This window comes from Alosa pseudoharengus, unplaced genomic scaffold (assembly GCF_046254945.1).
Source record: "Alosa pseudoharengus isolate Yale_2024_CS ecotype anadromous, Long Island Sound unplaced genomic scaffold, YU_APseudo_1.1 YU_APseudo_1.1_scf_13, whole genome shotgun sequence".
NCBI lineage: Eukaryota > Metazoa > Chordata > Actinopteri > Clupeiformes > Clupeidae > Alosa > Alosa pseudoharengus.
In genome coordinates, this window is record NW_027468598.1 from 36,154,766 (window position 1) to 36,171,073 (window position 16,308).

General features: G+C 44.4%; 1 protein-coding gene across 1 annotated transcript in view; it reads right to left on the reverse strand.

Moving 5' to 3' along the window:
• Positions 1 to 205: 205 nt before the first annotated feature.
• The window catches only part of LOC143121286 (cysteinyl leukotriene receptor 1-like), a 28,504-nt gene continuing 12,401 nt past the window's right edge, over positions 206 to 16,308 (reverse strand). Inside the window, exon 2 of the mRNA XM_076281647.1 lies at positions 206 to 3,529. Within this exon, the coding sequence (XP_076137762.1) occupies positions 2,370 to 3,521 (1,152 nt within the window). The 5' untranslated portion in view covers positions 3,522 to 3,529 and the 3' untranslated portion in view covers positions 206 to 2,369. The remainder of the gene's footprint in view (positions 3,530 to 16,308) is intronic.

Genomic DNA, 16,308 nt, shown 5'->3' on the forward strand with positions numbered 1-16,308 from the left:
CACCGGTCCCATTTGAAGTCCGACACTGAGCTGTGAGAAATTGAGCCGCTCTCCCTCCGTGACCTGTGGACGTGCGGACTGGCCTTCAGTTACTCCTTCGCCTCGCGCAGCCCCTGACTTGGGATGTGCTAACACTGAGTCGTGTTGATGTTGGCAAAACACAAGAACGTCATCTTTGGGTTGGGTCCAAAAGAGCTCGTTTTTATTTCACAAACAAGTGGTTTTACATTCGAACATAATTGTTTCTCCAACAGATTAACCCACAATAGGGCAAAACATGTGGTTGTGGGAGTGTGTGTACATGCGTGTGAATCAGTCCTGTGTGTATGTGTGTGTATTGTGTGTCTGTCCGTGTGTGTGTGTGTGTGTGTGTGTGTGTGTGTTGTGTGTGTATGTGTGTATGTGTGTGTGTGTGTGTATTGTGTCTCTGTCCGTGTGTGTGTGTGTGTGTGTATGTGTGCGTGTGTGTGTGTGTTGTGTGTGTATGTGTGTATGTGTGTGTGTGTGTGTATGTGTGCGTGTGTGTGCACGTGTGTGTATCTGTGCTGAGAGTTACTGATGACTTTGCACAAAACAAAGAAAAAACAGCTCCAGCTATGATCTTTTGTTTAGTCACGTAGAAACACCAGCCTCTCTGGCAGGGCAAGACTAAAACAGGGTGGTCAGCTGGAGCTGTCTCCTGCTGTCAGGGGTGTGTGTGTGTGTGTGGGGGGGGGGGGCAGCACAGAGAGGCTTTGCGGGCCTCAAACAGAAACGAGAGACAAGACAAACCCACAGGAAGTACAGTGGGTACAGTGTATCTCAGGTCTTTTAAGGTGCTGTGGCTTAAAGGGGGATTCAGATATTACGGCACTACGTAAAAGCCAAAACAGAACAGCATGCATAGTTCTTTGAAAAATTAAAAAAGCAAAATTATGTAAAAGTTGAACTGGACAAAATGCCAAACCAGCATTACTCATTTCCTGATCAGTATCTGAGTGTTGTTCTGTGAGTTGCAACATACTCAAAAGCAACTCTTGACGTCACTCTTACCGATTCTAGGAAACTGAAACATATTACTGTAAATCCTCAAATTATGGCCGGGATTCTATTTATAGCTGGGCCTCGCATAATAGCCGGGTCGTGGTCGATTCGGACAAATAAAGGCCGGCCCCCAAACACAAGCCGGGGTAATAATTGCCTACCAGTAGGGCTATCAGTCCACGAGCACTAAAATACATTGTTTCGATTTAACTCAATGAAAGAAAATAGCTCTTTTTAATACTTTATATTGTTGGTTGGTTTAATAGGCCGTCGGCCTCAAAGTTGCCAAACTGTTGCCAATGAAAAGTCTCCAACACGTCGCTCTCAAGCTACCAGTCGCTTGCCGCCCGCTTCTGAGCTTGCCAGAGGCTGAAGCAGTCACTAGGCCTGCTATATTTAAACACAATTGTTGCCGCGAGGCATTCCAGCCTACGGATTTAATAAAAAAGTAGGCCTAAATCATACATCATTTAAAAATAACTCAATTTAGGCTAGTAGGCTTTTCCATTAAAGCACAGCACACGGAATGAAAGCGGCTGCACGTCTGGCAATAAGCGTGAGGAAATCTGACACTCTTTCAACTACATAAAACATAATAGTCAACCATCAAATACCCCCAGATTTCAGTGTCCATCAGTCCCAACATTTAGCAATATCAAACAGTCCAAAAGTAAATAAAAATCCCAAACCAAAACGAAAATTGTCTGCTTTTGATAGCTTGTAGCCGCTCCAAACAAAACGCATGTCTCACGATAAAATGTGTTTGAAAAATGTATCCTTAACTTGCCGTAATCTACTCTAATTTGTTTATTGTTCATGAAGCCGTGTCTGGCAAGTTGTTATTTTATGAGTAGCCTTTTAGCCTACTTTATTTGTAAGAATAAAATTGTACAACAGAAGACTCATAAGAAATAAAGGCCTGCCTGGAATATAATCCCCTTGAGGATCAATAAAGTATCTATCTATCTATCTATCTAATGGAGCTCTACAGTGTGCGGATTTTCACTTTGTCCTACCTTGAATATAAGCCAGGCCCAAATAAAGACTTGTGCTTTGCGCAGCCTAAGTTATTAAAAGACTCCGGTCACAATTTGAGGATTTACGGTAGACTTAGTTTTTTTTTATTACTCTGATCCAATCTGACTCTTGCTCAGCCATTTGTTTGCATTGTATCTGACTTGTATAAACAAACTGCAAAAGGTTAACTGTTCTGGGGCCATACCAAAGAAATATCTAGAACTTCTAGAAAGTTTCTCCTCCTTGTCGTAAACCTGCCATTCTAACTGAGTTGAGTCCAAGCTCTGAGGTTGATGGCACGTTCGCTGATGCTTTCATGAGTCAGGTCACTACAGGGCAGTGCTGTCGCCATCGTCTCCTCTGTCCTGCTTTGGGCTCGGGGGCTGGACAAAGACCAGCGGCTGCTGCTGGGCGTGGGGGGAGGGAGGCGTGGGGGAGCATGTGGTGCCCCTGCTGGACGAGCTGAAGCCATCGCCCTTCCCCCAGGGCCAGTGACCGCCAGTGACCGCCGCCGCCAGCGTCTTGCGCACCGCCTGCAGGAAGCCGTTGCCCACGAACAGGAAGATGAGCGGGTCCAGGACGCTGTTGGCCACGGCCAGGCAGAGGGTGGCCACCACGCTGCGCTCCAGCTGGACCCGGGTCTCGCACGGTGCGGGCTCCCGCGAGTAGGCCAGGTGCAGCGTGCGCTGGACGTGGTAGGGCAGGAAGCACAGGCAGAAGACCGTCAGCACCAGGCAGATCAGCGCCACGTCGCGCATCCTCCGCCCAGCCCGCGCCGCCAGGACGTGGCGGATCATCAGGGCGTAGCAGGCCAGCACCAGCACCAGCGGCAGCGAGAACCCCGCCACCACGGCCAGCGTGTTGACCCCGTACAGGAAGTTCCAGGTGTCCGCCCCGCTGGGCTCGAAGCAGCCCCTCGCCTTGACCCGGAAGCCGCCCACGGCCGCCACGTACGCCACGTTGATGGTCACGACGAAGGTCCAGATGGCCGCGCACAGGAGGCGCACGCGGCGGCAGTAGACCCGGTTCTGGTGACGCAGGCGGCCGGACAGCACCAGGTAGCGACACACGCTCAGCGCCATCAGGAAGTAGATGCTGCAGTACATGCTGATGTAGAACAGGTAGGTGGACACCCGGCACGCCAGGTCCAGCACGTCCACCTCACGCTCGGTGTGCGGACGCAAGCCCGTCGAACCTCCTCTGCCGCTACCTCCGCCGCCCGACTGGGACCACAACTCCCGCATGTAGTAGCCAATGCGCAGTGGCAGGGCGAGGATGAAGATCAGGTCGGACACGGCCAGATTGATGAGGATGATGGTGGACAGCCGGTTCTTGACAGACAGCTTGCAGAACACGTAGAGGGCACTGCCGTTGCCGAGCAGGCCGAAGATGAAGACCAGGCTGTAGACCACGGCGTAGGTGGTGTGCTTGTACTCTGAGGAGCTGTTGCAAGTGGAGTCGTTGCTCAATTCCACCGCCATGGAACCTCCTGGACAAGAAATCAAAAATTCAAAAACTTGATTACAAATCTGTGATTCTTAAATTCTTAAAGCCTGGTAACTACAGCTGCACAAGACAATGAACCATAGGCAACCAAGTGAGAAGGTCAGTGATGGTGTGAAACATCACGTTAGGGGAAAGAGAGTGTCAACATGGAACAGTGAAAGTTGTCCTCTGTGGGTTTGTGCCTTGTGTGTAGGGGGGTGTAATTGTGATGGTGTGCTTTGTGTTTTAGTTTGTTTGTGTGTGTGTGTGTGTGTGTGTGTGGGTGTGTGTGGGTGGGTGTGTTTGTGTGTGCGTGTGTGTGTGTGTGTGTGACTTCATGTATAGGCTGCCATTCTGCAGAACAAACAAGTCTGGAGTCATATAAATGATTTTAAAAACATTAAATAATGATGAATTGTAGTTAAGAAAAACATTCCTTTACTGGACTGATTAACAGGAGTCGTCTGAATGCAACACTGTTTTGAGAAGTTAGTTGTGCTTAAAGGCATCAACTGAGGAGACGCGACTAGGTAAGATTACACACACTCCTTTGCTCACACAAGCACAACACAAGGACATGAGTTCACAAGCTTATTGCAACACTTGAGTTTGCTTTTTTCCTTTCTTTTTTCTGTTTTACAGTTTTTTTCTAGACTTTAAATTTGTCTATGTTCTCTGACCTGTGAAATATTTCAGTGCTATGGTAACTTGACAAGATACCTCAAACAAGGACATTTCCAATTTTGCAAAATACGTAAATAAACTGCTCCAGTAGAGCGTTTATTTTCCTTTACTGGACTGAATAACAGGGGTTGTCTGAATGCAACACTGTTTTGAGAAGTTAGTTGTGCTTAAAGGCATCAAGTTAGGAGACACAACTAGCTAAGAGTACACACACTCCTTTGCTCACACAAGCACAACACAAGGACTTGAGTTCACAAGCTTATTGCAACACTTGAGTTTGCTATTTTCCTTTCTTTCTCCATTTTACAGTTTTTTTTTTTTAGACTTTAAATTTGTCTAAGTTCTCTGCCCTGTGAAATATTTCAGAGCTATGGTAACTTGACAAGATATCTCAAACAAGGACATTTCCAATTTTGCACATTTTAAATAAGAAATGATTGATAATAGCATAATTATTGGCTTCTAATTGGTTTAACTGATTGCATGGTATTAATGTGACAACCTGATTTTTTTTTATTTAGTTTAAATTTCTAAATAAGCCATCCATTTGGATTGTTTGTCTGAGTTATTGTCACTGATTCATAGTGGCCAATCTATTACACCAACTGGCTGGGAAGTGCAACAGTTGTGGAGTTGGTACATCTCCAAACTCAAAAACAGACTAACTGACTAACAGCAGAGACTTTCTAATGAATGACACAGCACTCAAAAAATCCTCTATAGAAAGGATTTGGGTTTATGTTAGGGTTAGGGGTTATGTTTGGATTAGGGTTTACGTTAGTTTGAGGGTTTACGTTAGGGTTAGGGGTTATGTTTGGATTAGGGTTTACGTTAGGATGAGAGTTTACGTTAGGGTGAGGGTTTACGTTAGGGTTAGGGGTTATGTTTGGGTGAGGATTTATGTTAGGGTGAGGGTTTACATTAGGGTTAGGGTTATGTTTGGGTGAGGGTTTATGTTAGGGTTAGGGGTTATGTTTGGATTAAGGCTAAAGCAAATTCCTTGGTGAATTACCTTACTATTCAGATAACGTGTGAAGGCCTTATTTGTCCTACTGAAGTTTGGCCAGTAGAATGCATGAGTGTCTTTAGGTCAGCAAAGTTCGATGTCATTCGTCTTGGCCAAACAAACACTCCTGTTCCAGCCATCTTGCACATAAAAATGCAAGTAAGAGATGTTGTGCCTCTTTGGGAAACGTTAACACACAAACACATGAGATTCCGTGCCTCTTTGTGAAACATTAACACACACACACGGACACCATCTGATTTTTCTCTCCCTAACAAACAAACACTGACTACAACTGTGTCCAAAAGAGCAGAGCAAACGCGCCACAGGGGACACAGTCATTCTGGAGTAAGATTATTGTTGAATGATTATCCCTTTAATTACTGTAACTCACTACAGCTGTTCTTTTCTTTGTTTGTTTCTCTCTCTCCCTCCTTCTCTCTCCCTCCTTCTCTCTAAGCACATTGTTCTCACTGATTGAAAAATATAATAAAAATCTGAAATAGAATGGAATACTATTGAATATGGTTATGTTATTATTTTCATTTTATGATTTGGGATTGCACAGCATGACTGCTGCACATAAATAATATGCACTTGACCACATAAATAATATGCAATTGAGCACATAAATAATATGTAGAGAAGATGTGTTCTCATCTCAGTGTGGTTCAGATTTGCAATACACTCCAGGACAGAGTGCTTCAGTTTCATGGCGACCAAATCTACAATAAATATTGGCTTGGAGGGTCCACGGGCCAGAAGGAAGGAGAGAGCGCAGCCAAGCGGATGTTTGGGAGCAGAGTGCAGTGGTGTTCATTACTGTGCAGAGGGCAGAGGTGTGTTGAGAAATGCTCGAGTTTGTTTATTTTAGATAAAGAGAAGCCAAGACGAGAGAGAGAGAGAGAGAGAGAATGTGTGGAGACTTTAATGCACGGACAGGCATTGAGCCTGACTTTATTGACCCTGAGGGTAGTGCACATGTGTTTGGCCAGTCACCATTGCACCTTTCAACAACGACCACAACACAGAACAACCTAGACTGTGTGTTGAAGAACAGTGGTAAAGAGTTAGTGCACCTCTGTCAAGCCTTAGGCCTGTACATTCTTAATGGCAGGATCAGAGGGGACTCTTTGGGGAGGTTCACGTATTCTTCAGTCCTGGGGGTCGTTTCTAGAAAGCATCGTTTGCTAACTTGCATCGCAACCTTGGTAGTTCGCTCCATCGTTCTTGGATTTGGTGTTTCTAGAAAGGGTAGTTCGAACTCTCAATCGCAAACAAGGACGCAAAGTTTGGTCGTTTGAACTACTGCCCCTAGGCAGTCGCACTTGTGTCGTTCCTTGGTAGTTCCTGTTGGTGTCCGGAGCGCCTAACCAAAAATCACAACCGCCTAACCAAAAATTGCGAAGTGGATGTTTATCTCGTGACTCAATGATTGATCTATCCTGTAGCTTAATTTTGATTAAGACACTGACTCCCCTACTTGGCTCATTCTTGCTATTTATGTTAATTCAAGTATTGCCTTGCTTTTAGTATTATAATCTTCCCAGACCCTTACAACAGCAGTGATAAATGGTGTAGTGGCTAAAGCAGATGACGTATTATCCCAACGTTGTAGGTTCGATTTTCTTATGATGTGAGATTGTCCTCTTGCTTCTCTCTACCTGCAGGTGAACTAGTGTGACACTTAGATTAAATTGTTTTTGACTGATGTAGGCTATTGTACCTATGGTCTCTCGATGTAGAGTAACTATACATAAATATGTATAGTCAAAACCTATTGTTGTGTCTCGTAGGCCTACTCTTACTCAGAGATGAAAAGAAGAGATAGGATGCGAACTCCGGCCGAGCGCGCAGTGGACCAATGCGCTGCCGTTAAGCCACGAGACAATTGATAACCTAAGGGATACCCAGATATTTGTCCAGGCTATATATTTTTTCCAACACAGATATTTAACACAAATAATGACTCATATTGGTCTGCTTAAGTTAACTGTTTTATATGCTTGCAATATGTTTAGGTTTTGGCTGATGGCAATGACAATACCAGCATTAATCACTCGGTTTAGATTAGAAACATGTCGACATAGGCCGTGACAGAACATTTCTAGGGGGTGGGGTATTACACGTTGCCACTGTTTCCACCAATGATATGTATCGCTGCATCATCAACAACGTTGTTGGAACTATGGTGTTCGAACGTCGGAGGTAGCGAATTGCGACACAGGTACGATGCTTTCTGGAAACAGGTGTAACAGTGTCGTTGTTTGGTCGCAAGTTGCGTCGTACCATGGTGGTTGAGCAACGTCGTTGCTAACTTTTCTAGAAACGACCCCCTGGGTAGCAGTGTAGTGGATTATGCAATCACTGACATGGACCCCTCCCACTTCAGTGCATTCACTGTCAGGCAACAAACTCCACTTTCAGACCATAACCAACTAAATATATTCCTAAAAATGACTAACCATTCTACTAACACACATAAGGAGCCCAGTAAAATGTACAAACTGAATCCAATGTATAGATGGGCTACAGACAGTTCAGAAAAAATCATACAAGCCTTAAATTCACCAAAACTAACTAACAAAATAACTAACTTTACTAAAAAACCCTTCTCTAATGATAAAAAAAATGTCAACATGGCCGTTCAAGAGCTAAACCTTATTTTCCACACGGCTGCAAAAAATGCTGGGCTAAAGAAAAGCCAGAGAGCAAAAACCAAAAAACCCAAATATGATAAATGGTTTGACACAGCATGCAAAAATATGAGAAAAGAAGTAAGACAACTCTCAAACCTAAAACACCGTCACCCCCAAAACACAGATTTAAGACAAGAATATTGTCTGACCCAAAAAACAAACAAACTATCAAAAGAAAAAAACAGCACTACACCAACAAACTTATCTATGAGATCGAAGACTCTATGAATAAAAATCAGTTCTGGGATAGGTGGAACAATTTGAGCATAAAAGAACCAAAAGAAGTACCCATTCAAAATGGTAACATTTGGATTGAGCATTTTCAAAAGCTTTACAGTGAAATACAATTAACAGAAACAAATCAAAACCAGATCAAAGAAAAATTACAAACTTTTGAATTGGTATTTAAAGACAACCAAAATCCACTGGACTTCCCCATTTCCAGTGAAGAATTATCACAAAAAATTAGATCTTTAAAGCCCAATAAATCTTGTGGGCAAGATAGCATCAGGAGTGAAATGCTTAAGGTGAGCACACCCGAGATGCAGAGTGCAATGCTTAAATTATTCAATCTTGTTCTAAGTTCAGGCTGTTTTCCTGACATCTGGAATCAAGGAATTATTACACCAATTCATAAAAGTGGAGACAAATTGGACCCTAATAATTACAGAGGTATCTGTGTGAACAGTAATCTGGGGAAGGTATTTAGTAGCATATTGAATGAAAGAATCCAAACCTTCCTTAACAAGCACAATACCCTGTGTAAAAACCAAATTGGCTTTCTTCCAAACCATCGTACTACAGATCACATTTACACCCTACACACCCTAATCAACAAATACGTAAAAGATAAGAAAAATGGGAAAATATTTGCATGTTTTGTCGACTTTAAAAAAGCATTTGACTCTATTTGGCACAATGGACTATACTACAAACTTTTAGAAACTGGTGTAGGGGGTAAAGTATATGATGTGATCAAATCAATGTATTCAAACAATAAATGCAGTGTAAAAATTGGCAAAAAACAAACAGAAGTCTTCACACAGAAACGAGGAGTGAGACAAGGCTGCAGTCTGAGTCCAACTCTGTTCAACATCTACATCAATGAGTTAGCGGTGCAGTTGGAACAGTCTGCAGGCCCTGGACTCACCCTCCAGAACACAGAGGTCAAATTTCTGCTCTTTGCAGATGATCTGGTCCTCCTATCCCCTTCTGAACAAGGCCTCCAACAACACTTGGACCTACTGGCAAAATACTGCCAGACCTGGGCCCTGTCAGTAAACCCCACAAAAACAAAAGTCATGATTTTTCAAAAGAAACCCAGATGTCAGGAACACAGACACACGTTCACTCTTGGTGGCACCGCCCTAGAGCACACGATGCAGTATACTTACCTCGGTCTGGCCATTACTGCATCAGGAAGTTTCAGCATGGCAGTGAATGCACTCAAAGAAAAAGCCCACAGAGCCCTCTATGCAATAAAATCTAAATTTTACAATATAAATATACCAATATCAATCTGGTGCAAATTATTTGACAGCATAATACAGCCTATTGCGCTGTATGGAAGTGAAGTTTGGGGTCCAGTCAGCATGCATAACTACACTGCATGGGACAAGCATCCAACAGAAGCCCTACATGCAGAATTCTGTCAATTTATACTTAAAGTCCAAACAAAAACACCAAACAATGCATGTAGGGCAGAATTAGGCCGTTACCCATTGGCAATACCTATCCAAAAACAAGCACTGAAATTCTGGATGCACTTAAAATCAAGTCCCAAAAATACACTCCATTTTGAGGCCCTAAAAACCCAAGAAAGAACCCTAATAAGAGCCCCTTGTGCCAACTGGTACTGAAGCTCACTAACTCCATAACAAACACTAATATACAACATGCTCAGACCAGTACTGCTTCTAAATCAGCAATTAGTGTCAAAAATGTCATCAAACAAGCAAAAGAACACTATTTGGAACATTGGAGAAATCAAACTACCAGTCAAAGCAGAATGAATTTCTATCTGACCCTAAATCGAGAATATAAATTGACAGAGTATCTCTCCTCTGTCAGACATACGAAGCAGAGGCAGATCCTGACCAAGTACAGGCTAAGTGACCACAATCTTACAGTGGAAACGGGCAGGCACAGGAAAACCTGGCTGCCCAAAGAGGAAAGAATATGTGGTCACTGCCAGACAGGGAAGGTTGAGACAGAGGAGCACTTTCTTCTTCACTGTGATAAATATAAAGACATAAGAGATGCATCTTTCCCTAGTCTTAAAACATATTACCCAAACTTTGAAGCCATGGGCACACACACACATATGCACACACACACATGGGCACACATGAAAAACTGGCTATCCTTTCAGGAGAGGGACATTCAGCCCCTCTAGCAGCAAGATACATTTCACACTGTCATAAGCTGAGAGACTCTAGCATAACTTAATTTTATTTTGTTTCATTTATTTATATTTATATTCTTATCCCTATAGAGAATATATATATATATATATATTGTCCTGTTCTAAAGCTATGCTCATCTCTACATGTATATACGTATATGTGTACGTATATGTGTGTGTATATATTATGTTTCTGTGTTGTTATTGTTATACTGTGATATAGTGTACACTTATGTCTATGTATGTGTATATATATATATATATATATATATATATATAGACACTTAGCTTTTCTGTGTCTTATTCCATGTTCCCTCCATACTTTGTATGACTGCTTTGGCAACACGAATGTCTTATTTGTCATGCCAATAAAGCATTTTGAATTGAATTGAATTGAGAAACCAAGACGAGAGAGAGAGAAGCCAAGACAAGAGAGAGAGAGAGAGAAGCCAAGACGAGAGAGAGAGAGAGAAGCCAAGACGAGAGAGAGAAGCCAAGACAAGAGAGAGAGAGAGAGAGAGAAGCCAAGACAAGAGAGAGAGAGAGAGAGAAACCAAGACGAGAGAGAGAGAGAGAGAGAGAGAAGCCAAGACGAGAGAGAGAAGCCAAGACAAGAGAGAGAGAGAGAGAGAGAGAAGCCAAGACGAGAGAGAGAGAAAAGCCAAGACGAGAGAGAGTTCCGAATTCCGAAGAGCCACAACTAAAATGAGCTCCTAAACTTTTTAAATATTTGGACAGAAAATGGCCAGAATTTTGGGAGAAATTTTTAAATAATTACTTATAAAAACTAAGAGAAGATCTTGTCTGAAGATAAAAGTGATATTCGCAAAAGAAGAGACAACAAAACACCAAAATAAGCTTGAATTACCCTGAGGACTATGCTACAAGTGAACAGCAGCAACCCCAATAGCAGAGATTAGCAAACAAGAGCTACAACAAAGATCAAAAGAGCTTCAATGAACCAATCTTTAAGGGCGTGCCACTAACAACCCAACCAGCAGCAAGGTAGGCACAGACATCTCTACCTGATAGTCATCCGGAAAGCAAGGACTAAATATTGAAATACTCTTCTGCCCTCAGCTATGTGGCTCTACACAGCCTAGACAGCGAGCTAAACAAGGGTCCAGTAAGTGCTCAAGACACTGATGCTGTTTGAGAGTGTTTACTTGGAAACCACAATTTGTAAAACTGAAAATACAAAAATAAAGGAGATTTCAATTAATAAAGCTATCATTTTGTGCATACATGTAAATGACAAACACATTATTCCGCCACGGGTCAAACAGCGTTAGCTATTTCTGAACAGTACCAAGTTAGCTATAAACTAGCCTAGGACGCTAGTCAAGGTTTTTTACTATCATATAGCAATACAAACGCAAAATACATATGCAAAGTAAGGCTAAACACATAGCTTAACTAAATTATATCATCCAAACGTACAGATTGTCCCGTGTCGAGGGCGTAATATAAACAAAGACATGCACACGAATTCCACCGTCTTTCCACTTCAAATGCACTTACAACATTGACTAACATTGGTTTACGTGTGCTTAATCTCACTATCGGAAACCACCGCTAGGTGGCAGCATCTACTTAGAAACAGGAAGTATTCACTACAAAACCCAGGGACAGAACACTCCCCGTCTGACATCTTAAGGATGTCACCCAAACAAACCTATGCAAACAGTTCCAAAAGGATATCAAGACAATCCAGTCTCTTAAACAGTGTCCTTAGACACCAACAGGACGACCTCATTGATGGGGCGCAGGTAAAGTCTTTGCTCGCCATCACAAACAACCTTCACCTCAATCTTCCTCACTCTGCCGTCCTCACTGGGAAAGGCTTTAGTGATGAGCCCGACTGGCCAATCGTTCCTCTTTAAGCAGGACCACATCTCCTTCTTGTAGATTTGGTCTCGCTGTCCGCCATATGCGCCGATCTTGGAGCCCGCTGATGTATTCTTTCCTCCATCGAACCCAGAAGACATTGGCCAAGTGCTGCACACGTCGCCACTGTGCCCTGAAGAGGTCGCGTCCTTCAAACTGCCCTGGTGGTACCGGCGGTGTGCCAGACTTCCGTGTGAGCAGCATGGCAGGGGTAAGAATCGCAGGATGCTCTGGATCTGTGGAAACTGTTGTGATAGGCCGTGCATTTACTATTGCAGTTACCTCAGCCATGAATGTTACCAACACTTCATGAGTGAGATTAGCATATCCATGTTGCAGTAGCATTGCGTCCAAGATCCGACGGGAAACCCCTATCATGCGCTCCCAGGATCCGCCCATGTGTGAAGCATGAGGAGGATTGAACTGCCACTGGCAACCGTGGTTTTTGAGGTAAGTATCAATTTCGCTGTTGTGGCAACCCTTCTTGTCAATTTGCAGCTCCTTGCAGGCACTCACAAAGTTGGTCCCACAATCCGATCTGAGCAGTTTTGCAGCACCTCTGATGGCAAAAAAACGACGCAGGGCATTGATGAATGATGATGTGTCCATTGATTCTATGATTTCGATATGTATGGCACGCACACTCATGCACGTGAAGATGACAGCCCATGTCTTGGCCTCTGCTTGACCTCCCCTTGTCTTCCTGACCATGACATGCCAAGGCCCAAACACGTCTAGGCCCACATATGTGAACGGTGGGTCTGTGCTCAATCTGTCCTCAGGCAGGTCCGCCATGATCTGTTCTTGTTGTCTGCCTCTCAGCCTGCGACAAGTGACACAGTTGTAGGTCATACTGCTGACCGCTCTCTTTCCTCCCACAATCCAAAATCCTGCAGCTCTAACAGCCCCTTCAGTGAAATGTCTACCCTGGTGGTACACCCTTTCATGAAAATGTCTGACTAAGAGCTCAGTCACATGATGTCTTCCCGGAATGAGGATAGGATGTGTTTCCCCTGTAGGTAACTGTGATCTTGCCAGCCTACCTCCGACTCTGAGAAGTCCACTTTCGTCCACAAATGGACACAACTTGCTGAGTGGGCTTGATCTTTTGACAGGCTCACCTTGTTCAGCGTGTTTGAAATCTTCAGCAAAGACCTCACTTTGAACAGCACGAATGATTGTGGCTCTTGCCTGTTGAAGCTGGTCTTCATCAAGGTGCAAACTACATACATGCCAGTGATGACAGGCACTCTCTGGTCTGTGCTTGAAGGACTTGGCAATGTGTTGCAGCCTAGCTACTGCCCTCAACAGCAGGTTCCAGCTGGAGAATCTTTCAAACCTAGCACTTCCAAGATCACCTTTTGACAGAGTGGTAGCACAGGTCACAACCTCTGGCCGCAGCTCTGGATCAGTTACAGGGTCAACCAGGTTGAAAGGCTTCTCTTGTATTTCACTTTGCTTTGAGTCAGTAAGGAAAGGAGGTCCACTTAGCCATGTGGAGAAACACAGCCGTTCAGCGGGCAGCGCTCTTGTGGCATGGTCAGCTGGATTTAAATGAGTGGGCACATAATGCCACTGATTTGCCCTTGTAGATCGCCTGATACGTTCCACGCGGTTATGAACATAGACGTAAAAACGTCTCTTCTCATTGAAGATGTAACCCAGCACGACCTTTGAGTGTGTGAAAAAGTTCACATCGTCCACGTCGATGTCCAGTTCTTCTTGGACTAACTCTGCTACTTCAACGGCCAGCACTGCCGCGCAGAGCTCCAGTCTCGGAATGGTGATGTCTGGTTTTGGAGCAAGCCTTGCTTTACCGAGAAGGAAGCCCACTTCACTATAGCCATCGGCATTTGTAATCTTCAGATAGGCAACAGCCCCTACAGCTTTTGTGGATGCGTCACAGAAAATGTTTATCTCTTTCCTTTGTGCTGCTGATGAAGGAATGGAAGTGTACATTCTTGGGATGTTCAACTGCTGTAAGTGCTTCAGAGAGTCTTTCCATCTTTCCCACTGGGCCTGTTTGTCTTTTGGCAGTTCAGCATCCCAGTCACACACATCAGAGGAGATCTCTCTCAAAATAAAGCGACCTTCAATGCTTGGCCCCGCCAAAGGCACCGCGAAGCCAAGGGGGTCGTAGAGGCTGTTGATGACTGATAGCACTCCACGTTTAGTGTATGGCTTTTCACTGATTGTCACCTGAAACATGAACAGGTCTGTGGAAAGGTCCCACCCCAAACCTAAGCTGCGCTGTACAGGTGGTGAGCTTTGCCCAAGGTCAAGGCCCTGCAGGCCAGTAGATCTTCGTCAGGGAAGGCGCTTGTGATGGTGGGGCTGTTGGATGAGATCTTGTGCAGGCGTATGTTTGACTGTGCGAGCATTTTCTGTGTTCTGCGCAGCACATCAATGGCCTCAGTCTCAGAAGAAAAGGATTTCAATCCATCATCCACATAAAAGTGGCGTTCGATGAATAGCCTTGTGTCCCTACCATACTCTTCCTCAGCTTCAATGGCAGTCCTTTTTAGCCCATAGATAGCAACTGATGGTGATGGACAATTTCCGAACACATGGACCCTCATTCGAAACTCTGCAATTTCTCCATCCATGTTGTGGTTCTGGAACCACAGGAACCGAAGGTAATCACGATGCTCTTCTTTAACGATGAAGTTGTGGAACATTTGCTCCACGTCTGCCATTACAGCATATTGCTCAAGTCTGAAACGGATGAGCACCCCAACCAGAGTGTTGTTGAGATCTGGGCCCTTGAGCAGCACCTCATTGAGAGAGATGTTGTTGCACTGGGCACTCGAATCAAAGACTATCCTGATCTTGCCCGGCTTCTGAGGGTGGTAAATCCCGAAGCTTGGGAGATACCAGCATTCTTGACCAGCTGTGATGGGAGGGGCAATTTCGGCATGTTCCTTGATTAACATCTTCTCCATGAACTCCACATAATGGTCCTTCATCGCAGGCTTCTTAGTTAATGTGCGACGGAGTGACATCAGCCGATGGAGAGCTTGGTCTCTGTTGTTGGGCAGGCGTTGTCGAGGGAAACGAAAAGGGAGTGGTGCTACCCAACTGTTTGCCTCATCTTTGCAGAATTCTTTGCTCATGATATTTAGAAACAATTCATCTTCTGCAGATAGTGCCAGCTTATCATCCTGCTCTGTTTGCTTGAAGATGAGTTTGCCTATATCGTCTTTGGGCTGCGTTTTTCCTAAGAGGGGGCTAGTGTCTGTAAACCTTTCCCTAACATGGATTCTGTTTTCACAGGGGGAGAGAAAACTGGGTCGCCCATTTTGAAGTATGTTTGTCTTGAAAGAGCTCACAGTAGGTTTATGAGCTCCTGTGAGGCAAACATCCCCTATGATCACCCACCCCAGGTCAAGACATTGAGCGTAAGGAGCGTCATGTTAAGCTGACTGCGCACCTTGTGAGCCCGAATGATGTCCCTGCCTAGGAGGAGAAGGATCTCTGCTGAAGGATCCAATGGGGGTTTCTGGGATGCAATGGCCTGAAGATGAGGGTGGTGTGGCGCTGCCTCTGGAGTCAGGATCTCCCACCTATTATCAGGAATCTGGTTGCATTCGGTGAGTGTCGGCAATGGCATAGACACCTTTCCATCGATCCCCTCAACAATGAATCCATTGGCTCTTCTCCCACTAGTGTTTGTTATGCCAGAGCATGTCTTCATTGTGTACAGTAGTGCTTCACTCTGTACACCAAAGATGTCAAAAAGGGTTGTCCTTGCCAGCGATACATTACTTTGGTCATCTAACATTGCATACATTTTTCTCTTCTTATCAGGAAACGCTTTGTGATAGATGTTGACCAGGCAGATTTTAGAACACGACTTTCCTTGGAGCCCTTTCCCACATACCTCTGTGCAGCTGGATGTGGTCACAGTGGAGTCTGGGTTGTCTTGCTCCCCGCCTTGACCCCCTGTGGATGTGTTAGGCTCTTTAATTGACCATGGGGGTGGTCCAGCATGCAATGCTGAAACATGACCATTGCTATTGCACTCTACACAGTGAATCACGGCTTTACAGTCTTTGGCCCTGTGTTCTGTAGACATGCAACATTTGTAGCAGATTGATGCTCTT